General features: G+C 39.5%; 3 protein-coding genes across 24 annotated transcripts in view; 2 read left to right on the plus strand and 1 right to left on the minus strand.

Moving 5' to 3' along the window:
• LOC135112418 (golgin subfamily A member 6-like protein 22) overlaps positions 1 to 3,787 on the plus strand; it is a 28,025-nt gene extending 24,238 nt beyond the window's left edge. For 5 of the 11 annotated variants that reach the window (XM_064026863.1, XM_064026862.1, XM_064026865.1 and 2 more), the window contains 4 exons: positions 100 to 252; positions 2,754 to 2,868; positions 3,006 to 3,210; positions 3,656 to 3,787. The gene's annotated coding sequence lies outside the window, so the exon portion shown is untranslated. The remainder of the gene's footprint in view (positions 1 to 99; positions 253 to 2,753; positions 2,869 to 3,005; positions 3,211 to 3,655) is intronic. The other 6 variants (XM_064026870.1, XM_064026871.1, XM_064026866.1 and 3 more) reach the window with 5 other exon arrangements.
• On the plus strand, positions 147 to 3,168 carry LOC135111967 (protein AAR2 homolog). The gene is made up of 4 exons (XM_064025646.1): positions 147 to 252; positions 2,146 to 2,380; positions 2,754 to 2,913; positions 3,037 to 3,168. Exons 1-4 carry the CDS (start codon positions 147 to 149, stop codon positions 3,166 to 3,168), a joined length of 633 nt encoding a protein of 210 aa, XP_063881716.1.
• Positions 3,788 to 5,044: 1,257 nt separating the features above from the next.
• LOC135112419 (uncharacterized) overlaps positions 5,045 to 10,000 on the minus strand; it is a 37,035-nt gene continuing 32,079 nt past the window's right edge. For 11 of the 12 annotated variants that reach the window (XR_010274361.1, XR_010274370.1, XR_010274362.1 and 8 more), the window contains 3 exons: positions 8,743 to 10,000; positions 8,509 to 8,581; positions 5,045 to 8,258 (listed from right to left, as the gene is read on the minus strand). The exon at positions 8,743 to 10,000 is cut by the window's right edge and continues 185 nt beyond it. Coding sequence is in view for 2 of the 12 variants with exons in the window: in XM_064026875.1 (XP_063882945.1) it covers positions 9,921 to 10,000 (80 nt within the window). In the remaining 10 variants the exon portion in view is untranslated. The remainder of the gene's footprint in view (positions 8,259 to 8,508; positions 8,582 to 8,742) is intronic. The other variant, XR_010274363.1, reaches the window with a different exon arrangement.

The following is a 10,000-nucleotide window of genomic DNA, read 5'->3' on the forward strand; positions in this document are numbered from 1 at the left end:
CTCTCTCTCTCTCTCTCTCTCTCTTCTCTCTTCTCTCTCTTCTCTCTCTCTCTCTCTCTCTCTCTCTCTCTCTCTCTCTCTCTCTCTCACTTCCAACAGAACCAAATGTGGATGAAGTGGAGAGAATCCGTTCAAATTTACAGCAGATGGATAGATTCCTTGGTCCTTATCCACATGAGTCCTGGAAGAAGTGGATCTCTCTCACTCAGCACGTGGAGGAGACAGAACTGAAGTGGATGATCCTGCTGTCAGGTGTGGAGGTGGTAATAATAGTAAGTAGTAGTAGTAATCGTATTAGTAACGTCTGGCATGGAGGTGTACATTCCTCACTGTTTTTTAACCTTCCAGATCTTTGTTTAACGCAGCTTGTTCTCGTGCTATACATGATAGAGAGGTGGCCCACAAAAGGTACTTAAGCCTTCCATCACAGGAATCTCATGCACTTTATATTTCTGTCTGGAACCATGCCAAGTCTGTTCTCCAACTAGCCAAAACTTCATTAACAGTGTCAGAATCTTTCAATATCTAACTTTCCCTTGTGACTTCTGGCACCAAGCTGAAAATATTTCCAATAACTTTGCTTCTTCTTGTTTCCCTCCTTTATTTCAACCACAATGGCACCACTGCTACCATAATGTGTCTCTAAAGCTGAACTCCCTTGCTCAGACCTTTGCTAAAAACTCTACCTTGGACGATTCAGGGCTTGTTTCTCCCTCTCCTCCTCCCTCTGACTATTTCATGCTACCTGTTAAAATTCTTGGCGATGGCATTTTCCACTGCTAACACATGTCTCTAAAGCTGAACTCCTTGCTCAGACCTTTGCTAAAAACTCTACCTTTTAAGATTCAGGGAGCTTGTTTCTCCCTCTCCTCCACCCTCTGACTACTTCATGCTACCTGTTAAAATTCTTGGCGATGGCATTTTCCACTGGTAACACATCTATTTCTAAAGCTGAACTCTTCGCTCAAAACCTTTGCTAAAAACTCTACCTTGGACGATTCAGGGCTTGTGTTTCTCCCTCCTCCCTCTGACTATTTCATGCTACCTGTTAAAATTCTTGGCAATGGCATTTTCCACTGCTAACACATGTCTCTAAAGCTGAACTCCTTGCTCAGACCTTTGCTAAAAAACTCTACCTTGGAAGATTCAGGGCTTGTTTCTCCCTCTCCTCCACTCCTCTGACTACTTCATGCTACCTGTTAAAATTCTTGGCAATAGTGTTTTCTGTGTCCTCATTTGCCTAAACCCTCAGAAAGGCTTGCTTGGAAATTTTGTAGTAAGCAGTTTGTAAATGAAGACTTGCATACAAATTGTATTGTGAGAAGAGTTTTGCTCCTTACTGAATATTTATCCTCATGAAGTTACAAAATATAGTCTTGATTCTTCCTGTAGTTTGAAATTAATGATTGGACAGTCTTTCATTCTCGTTCGGTTATACTGCGCAAAATTCTGGCTAATTTCTTGGCTCCAGCACGGCCGCCATTTCCTGCTCCACTACAAATTTTGCCCCTCCTCCTCCTCCTCCTCCTCCTGTGTCTTGAATTAAAGGTTTCTGTCCAGCGTTTTCAATACAGGTGGGTCTCCTCCTTCACACTTACAACCCAGTGTGATGGTGGTTTGTGTGTTTGTGCGTTTGTGCGTTGGCTGAGCTTGGGTGTGCAATAGCAGTAGTGATGGTAGTAGTAGTAGAATCTATCATCTACTACTACTACTACTACTACTAACTACCATGTGTGTGTGTGTATGTGTGTGCGTCTTGACTGAGCCTCCCCATGTGGGATTACCAGCTTGATATAGTGATAGACAGACAGACAGATTATTATTACTATATTATCAGCCATTAATTCAGATAGATTATTATTATTATTATTATTATTATTATTATTATTATTATTGTTATTATTATTATTATTATTATTATTATTATTATTATTATTATCAACCATTAATTCTCTCCTTATTTTCGAGGGTTGAGTTTGTTCGGCAGCAAAATTAATACCTGTCACTGGGTTGAGATCTTCCAAGACACGCAGACACACACACAGCAGGCCCCTCCACCATCCTGGGTTCAGATCTTCCCAAGACACGCAGACACACACAGCAGCCCCTCCACCTCCTCACAGCCCTCCACAGCCCTCCTGACAGCCTTCATACACCACCAGAACAGCAACACAGCTTCCACAGGCCTCTCAAACATCACAGGAGCCTCACAAACAGCCCCACACAGCACCACAAACCCCATTAGACCCCCAGCCCATTACCTCACCCACTTCACAGCACCCCCCCACCCACAGCTCCCAGAAATGAAGCCGAGGGAAGGGACTATATTTTGTTTCACCCAGCCCCCCCACCAGAACCTACAGAGAGGGGGGCTAGTGAAGTCAGAATATAGTCTTTACTCTTCCTACAGTTTGAAGTTGATTGGTATGGTGGGTAGTGGTGGTGGTAGTAGTAGTAGTAGTAGTAGTAGTAGTAGTACTTATTTTTCTTTTATTTATTATGAAATTTTTAGTATATATTTATTTTCTCCTTTTCTATCTTTTTCTTCTCAATATCTTCTCTCTCTCTTTGTCTGTCTGTTTTTCTTCTCTCTCTCTCTCATCTGTCTCTCTCTCTCTCTCTAATTGTAGTAATAGTAGTAGTAATTATTGTATATTTTTTAACACCAAGCATAATAGCATTAGTAACACCAGTAGCAACACACACAATTACGTACAGTATTAAATAAATTGTGATTCGGATTACTCTTGCAGGCCGGACAGCTTAGTGGCAGAGCTCCAGGTGGCCTTCGTCAGCTTCTTGGTGGCACAGGTGTGGGATGGCTGGGACCAGTGGAGGTGTGTGGAGGAGCATCTGTGCCAGGCAGAGGTGCTGCTGCTGGAGGGGCTGCAGTTGTGTGCAAAGCTCCTCTTGGTTCTACACTATATTTTTCGTCTTTCTATATATATAAAGTTGTCTCTCTCTCTCTCTCTATTACGTTAACTTAACCCTTTCCTTCCCCACAGATCCCTGAAGACCTATTCATCAACATTGTAGTCCAACAACTTCCTTGCCTCTGCACTCAACGCTCTCTTCACCAACATCAAGGACAACTCCGCCAACCTGCCTTGGTCCTTAAGGCTCAGCACTTCAAGGACCACCTCTCTGCCAAGTTCGAGTGGGATCTGACACTTGGGGACGAGAGAGTACACACTGGTGGTGGTTGACTTGGTGTGTGGGGTGATGGGGTGATGGGGGTGTTCTGGGAAGGGGCATGTTTGTAATTGTGTGCTTGTGTGATTCTTTGTTTTATTTTTTCTTATTGTTTTTCTTGCTCATCTTTCTTCTTCTTCTTCCTCTGTGTGTGTTTTGTGAGAGAGAGAGAGAGAGAGAGAGAGAGAGAGAGAGAGAGAGAGAGAGAGAGAGAGTATAGGAATGGAATGGAGGAAGTGAAAGGAAGACGAGGAGAAAGGGAGAAAAGAATATGAAGAAGTAGTAGTCTCTCTCTCTCTCTCTCTCTCTCTCTCTCTCTCTCTCTCTCTCTCTCTCACTCACAGCCCACAGCCCCACAGTATGTCCCCCACAGTATGTTGACTTACCCACAGTCACCAACCACAGCCCCCTCCACCAATATAGGCCCGCACCCCGCCCATTTTAACACTCACTGTCTCCTCAGGTTGTGCGCGTCTCCAGCACCCTGCAGTACGTACACACACACAGACAGACAGACGGACATCATCAGAGGAAGAAAATGCTATGTTCTGTAAAAGTTTATAAGACATTAAGAAAATAAAGGGTTAAGATTCAATTATTTTTCTCTCTCCTTTCTGACTCAAAAAATAATTATTAAAAACTTTAAGTCAATATATCAAAATTTAATCCTTATAGAAAAGTTTAGAATGTTACAATAATAATAATAATAATAATAATAATAATAATAATAATAATAATAATAATAATAATAATAATAACAACATAGACAAACCTGAATTTTACTTAAAGACAAAAAGGGAAGAGAGGAAGAGGATGATGAGGAGGAAAACACACAGGGAAGAGAGAGAGAGGATGATGATGAGGAGATGAGGAGGAAAAGACAGGGAAGAGAGAAAGAGGATGATGAGGAGGAGGAGGTACATATGAATTAAAGGAAGACAGAAGTGAAGAGGATGACAGGGGAAGAATGAAGAAGTGAAGAGGATGACAGGGGAAGAATGAAAGAGGAAGAGAAGGAGGAGGAGGAACATAAAACAGTAAATTAAAAGAGGAAGACAGGAAGAAGACAAGACAACAAAGGAAGAAGAGGAAGAGGAAGAGAGGAAGAAGAGAAAGAGGAGAAGGAACACAAGAAAAAGAAAAGGACGAGAGGAAGAAGGAACACAAGAAAGAAAGAAGAGGAGGAAGAAGACCACAGAAAAGAATTATACAATGAAATAAGTTTAACAAAATCTTCAATCCTCAACACCATTTCAATTACAAGTTCATCCTTTACCAAACACCAAAAAAACACACACACCACTTCTGTATCTAATTAAAAAACACTGCTTATCTTTCACCTAAATATTCTACACACAATTTCTTTCATCACAAACACAACTTTATCCAATATTCTGCTGGTTTACCCAAAATACAACAGTTTACCCAAAATACAACAGTTTACCCTACACCAAATACCCAAAAATGCACACACCTTATCCCAAATACAGTTTTTCCTTTGCCAAACACCCTGAACACAACACAACACTGGCCAGCTTATCCGAAACACAATTTTAATTCTTAGCCGAACACCCCGAACACAACACAACACTGCCTAGCTTATTTGAATCTCCAATGGTTTCAATGCTAATGTACATCAATTTCTCACCAGACTTGACTCAAAATGCAGAGGTCACAGTGAGGTCATGCTGGGTCACCTAACACACACACACACACACACACACACACACACACACACACACACACACACACACACACACACACACACACACACACACACATAGGTCTAAACATGGAGTGTATTAGTTAAAATCATTGGAATAAATAAAATAAGAAATTGAAATATGCAGAAAAATATATATACAAGTTTATTATGAATTATTGTGTGTAATGACTAGGCCTACTACTGCTACTACTGATGATGATGATCCTAATATGCCTAATTGCATGGAAAAAATAGTAGTAGTAGTAGTAGTAGTAGTAGTAGTAGTGGTGGTAGTGGTGGGAGTGTATTGGTGGTGTTTGGTGGTGGTGGTAGTAGTAGTAGTAGTAGTAGTAGTAGTAGTAGTAGTAGTAGTAGTAGTAGTAGTAGTAGTAGTAGTAGTAGTAGTAGTAGTAGTAGTGGTGGTAGTGGTGGTAGTGGTGGGAGTGTATTGGTGGTGTTTGGTGGTGGTGGTGGTAGTAGTAGTAGTAGTAGTAGTAGTAGTAGTAGTAGTAGTAGTAGTAGTAGTAGTAGTAGTAGTAGTAGTAGTAGTAGTAGTAGTGGTGGTAGTGGTGGGAGTGTATTGGTGGTGTTTGGTAGTAGTAGTAGTAGTAGTAGTAGTAGTAGTAGTAGTAGTAGTAGTAGTAGTAGTAGTAGTAGTAGTAGTAGTAGTAGTAGTAGTAGTAGTAGTAGTAGTAGTAGTAGTAGTAGTAGTAGTAGCAGCAGCAGCAGCAATAATAATAATAATAATAATAATAATAATAATAATAATAATAATAATAATAATAATAATAATAATAATAATAATAATAGTAAAAACATGAATATTTTCTATGGATGGATATTTTGGTATGAATACTAGTTATTATTATTATTATTATTATTATTATTATTATTATTATTATTATTATCATCATCATCATTATCATTAGAAGGCACCTGACCTCTCTCTCTCTCTCTCTCTCACAATACAAAATAAGTAAACATTTATTCCTCTAATTTTTTCAATGTAACCTTTATGCCCTTATAAGTTTCTATAAGTGAATAACTTAAGTATACACATCAACTTTCACTGCAATGAACTTAACACAAACTTTCACACTTATAATCTTGTCAAAAACACAATACTTTCAATTATAACTTAGAACTTGGCCAAACTTGAAAATAACATAAAAAACTTATCAGAAACACAACATTTTGACTCAGAACTTAAAAAAAAATTAGCCAAACTTTCCTTAATAAAAAATCTTCACAAAAACACAATATTTAAATTCAGAACTTAGTCAGAACTTGGCCAAACTTGAAAATAACATAAAAAACTTATCAGAAACACAACATTTTGATTCAATCTTAAAAAAAAATTAGCAACTTTCCTTAATAAAAAATCTTCACAAAAACACAATATTTAAATTCAGAACTTAGTCAGAACTTGGCCAAACTTGAAAATAACAAAAAACTTATCAGAAACACAACATTTTGACTCAGAACTTAAAAAAAATTAGTCAAACTTTCCTTAATAAAAAATCTTCACAAAAACACAATATTTTAATTCAGAACTTAGTCAGAACTTGGCCAAACTTGAAAATAACATTAAAAACTTATCAGAAACACAACATTTTGACTCAGAACTTAAAAAAAATTAGTCAAACTTTCCTTAATAAAAAATCTTCACAAAAACACAATATTTTAATTCAGAACTTAGTCAGAACTTGGCCAAACTTGAAAATAACATAAAAAACTTATCAGAAACACAACATTTTGACTCAATCTTAAAAAAAAATTAGCCAAACTTTCCTTAATAAAAAATCTTCACAAAAACACAATATTTAAATTCAGAACTTAGTCAGAACTTGGCCAAACTTGAAAATGACCTTAAAAACTTATCAGAAACACAACATTTTGACTCAGATCTTAAAAAAAAATTAGCCAAACTTTCCTTAATAAAAAATCTTCACAAAAACACAATATTTAAATTCAGAACTTAGTCAGAACTTGGCCAAACTTGAAAATGACATAAAAAAATTATCAGAAACACAACCTTTTGACTCAGAACTTAAAAAAAATTAGCCAAACTTTCCTAGACCAAAAATCTTCACAAAAACACAATATTTAAATTCAGAACTTAGTCAGAACTTGGCCAAACTTGAAAATAACATAAAAAACTTATCAGAAACACAACATTTTGACTCAGAACTTAAAAAAAATTAGCCAAACTTTCCTAGACCAAAAAATCTTCACAAAAACACAATATTTTAATTCAGAACTTAGTCAGAACTTGGCCAGACTTGAAAATGACCTTAAAAACTTATCAGAAACACAACATTTTCACTCAGAACTTCAAAAAAAAAAATTAGCCAAACTTTCCTAGACTAAAAATCTTCACAAAAATGCATTTAAATTCAGAACTTAGTCAGAACTCAGCCAAACTTGAAAATGACCAAAAAACTTATCAGAAACACAACATTTTGACTCAATCTTAAAAAAAAATTAGCCAAACTTTCCTAGACCAAAAATCTTCACAAAAACACAATATTTTAATTCAGAACTTAGTCAGAACTCAGCCAAACTTGAAAATGACCAAAAACTTATCAGAAACACAACATTTCCCATTACACCTAGTCAGAACTTAAAAATAACAGTAACAGTAGTAATTCCAACCAATCACGTGTCACATCTAAGTCATGGTGACCAATCAGATACAAGCACCAAGTTGTCAACCAATCAGCTGCCTCAAAGGGGGATCTGGGCAGGCAGTCATGTTTCTCACACACACATACTACAATTATTATTATCTCTCTCTCTCTCTCTCTCTCTCTCTCTCTCTCTCTCTCTCTCTCTCTCTCTCTCTCTCTCTCTCTCTCTCTCTCTCTCTCTCTCTCTCTCTCTCTCTCTCTCTCTCTCTCTCTCTCTCTCAAATATCAAATCTACTTTTAATAGCCTAGAGCTTAATGTCATTTTCTCAATGGCATAAGTCTGTCTGTCTGTCTGTCTGTCTGTCTGTCTGTCTGTCTGTCTGTCTGTCTGTCTGACTGACTGACTGACTGACACACACCTTTCTTGACTTAGAGAACTGACAAAAAAAAAAAAAATTCCTAACTTCCTTTACAATTAAAATAAATAAACTAAATAAATAAAACATAAAAAACCACATTCTTTGGGCTATTTTTTGGGCAACCTAATCTTTGGGCTATTTTTTTTAGCTACTGGGCTATCTCTTATGGCAGGCTACATTTGGGCTACTTCTTGGGCTATTTCTGCTGCTGGGTTGGGGCAGAGAAGTTAGGAGACTCTCAGATCGCCTCAGTATGGTCCTGGCCAGTTACATGGTCAGGTCAAGGGTGTGGGAGAGGTCATGTGATCTTATCTGCAGGAGAGAGGGAGTGTGAGAGAGAGAGAGAGAGAGAGAGAGAGAGAGAGAGAGAGAGAGAGAGAGAGAGAGAGAGAGAGAGAGAGAGAGAGAGAGAGAGAGAGAGAGAGAGAGAGAGAGAGAGAGAGAGAGAGAGAGAGAGAGAGAGAGAGAGAGAGAGAGAGAGAGAGAGAGAATCTTCCTTTTTATCTCAATATTTTCAATTTGATTATTTTTAAACATTATTATTATTATTATTATTACAAACCCTTCTTGTGTCTGCATCTACTTGGCTGTGCTGGTGGTGGTGGTGGTGGTAGTCGCTGTCCTCACAAGGGGGGCTGTGGTGATGGTGGTGGTGGTGGTAGAGAGAGAGGAAAGATTATATTAGAAATGAGTAATAATAATAATAATAATAATAATAATAATAATAATAATAATAATAATAATAATAATAATAATAATAATGATAACAAAAATAGACACAACCCACCAAACTTACTTAAATTCTGAATATAAATGACTAGAGAATTAGGCATAGACTGTTCTGGGCTGTGCAGTGCTGTGTCCAGCCTTGGCACTGCTGCGTGAGGGTGTGTGGAGGCCCGTGGTGGGTGTGGCTGGCTGCGGCAAGGCTGTGGTGACCTGAACTGCAGTGAGGAGGAAGAGGAAGAGCACTGTTTCCCTCTCCTGTGACCCCTGACCTCACTCCCGGCCTCCCCAGCCCTTGTTTCCAGCTGTCCGCGCTCCTAGAGTCACACAGGGGTTTGGTAACACTGGGATCACTGTTGCCAGAGTCACATGAAAGGTCTAAAGCCTGTAGTGGCTTCCGTTTTGTGTGTGTGTGTGCGTTTGTGTGTCAGTGTCGCGCCTTCCTCTTGTCCTTCTTGTTCTCCGAGTTATTTTTCTCCTTCCCTGTTCCGAGATTTTCATCTTGTTTAATGGTGAAGTCTTGTCTAAGTCTCGATACACTGGTAAATATTGCTGGAGGACACAGATGCACCCCCTATAGCAGTAGCCGCAGTAATAGTAGCAGTAGTAACAGCAGAAGTAGCAGCAGAAGTTATGAGTCTTGTTTTAAAATGATCCTTCGAATTGATGGTTCCTCTTTCTGTCCGTTTCTCAATCTTGTGCCTTGTGTGTGGTCGTCCTGCTTCCCTCACAGCATCCACAGGGTGTGGTGATGCTGTGGCTTGCTGTTCAGTCCTCACTAGTCCCTGGGTCCCTGCTGTGTGCCACTGTGTGCTGTCATCTCCCCCAGTGCTGTTTATGACAGGTGATGCAAAGGCTAAGCTTAATATTTCATCCTGTGCTGTGTGCTGTGGTGTTCTGAGGGTGTCTGGGGAGTCCGTGATGCTGTGCTGTCCCCCTGGCTGCTGTGGGATGCTGTGCGTTGGCTCTATGGCGTTTGGCGCTGTGTCTATGTGTGTCAGTTCGTGTGTCTGTTCATTCTGGTTAACCATTTTGCTGTGTGCTGTTTCTGGCCACTGTGGGAAGGATTGGTGTTCTGTGGGGGGCTGTGTTCTGGCATCCAATGCTGTAGGAGGCTGTGATGCACTGTGGGAGGCTGACAAAGGCTGTGGGAGGGCTGAGAAGACTGTGTGAAGTCAACTGGGTCCAGGCTTGCGTTTTGACTTAATCTCAAGCTGTGATGCAACTCTGGGCACGCACTGTCGGCATTCATGGGGTGTGTGGGGTGCATGGGGTGCGACAGCCTCCCCCAGGGTGTCCACGGGGTGGCATGGAGGGGCGTCCGGGGT

The sequence above is a fragment of the Scylla paramamosain genome, chromosome 23, assembly GCF_035594125.1.
Source record: "Scylla paramamosain isolate STU-SP2022 chromosome 23, ASM3559412v1, whole genome shotgun sequence".
In the NCBI taxonomy this organism is placed as follows: Eukaryota; Metazoa; Arthropoda; class Malacostraca; order Decapoda; family Portunidae; genus Scylla; species Scylla paramamosain.

Bases quoted from the DNA above. Each gene is read 5' to 3' on its own strand.
- LOC135111967 (XM_064025646.1), top strand. From the start codon at position 147: ATGGATAGATTCCTTGGTCCTTATCCACATGAGTCCTGGAAGAAGTGG. The intron at 2,381-2,753 runs GTCAGAATATAG...TTACTCTTGCAG, and splicing joins CAGAGAGGGGGGCTAGTGAA to GCCGGACAGCTTAGTGGCAG. The intron at 2,914-3,036 runs GTTCTACACTAT...TCAACATTGTAG, and splicing joins TGTGTGCAAAGCTCCTCTTG to TCCAACAACTTCCTTGCCTC.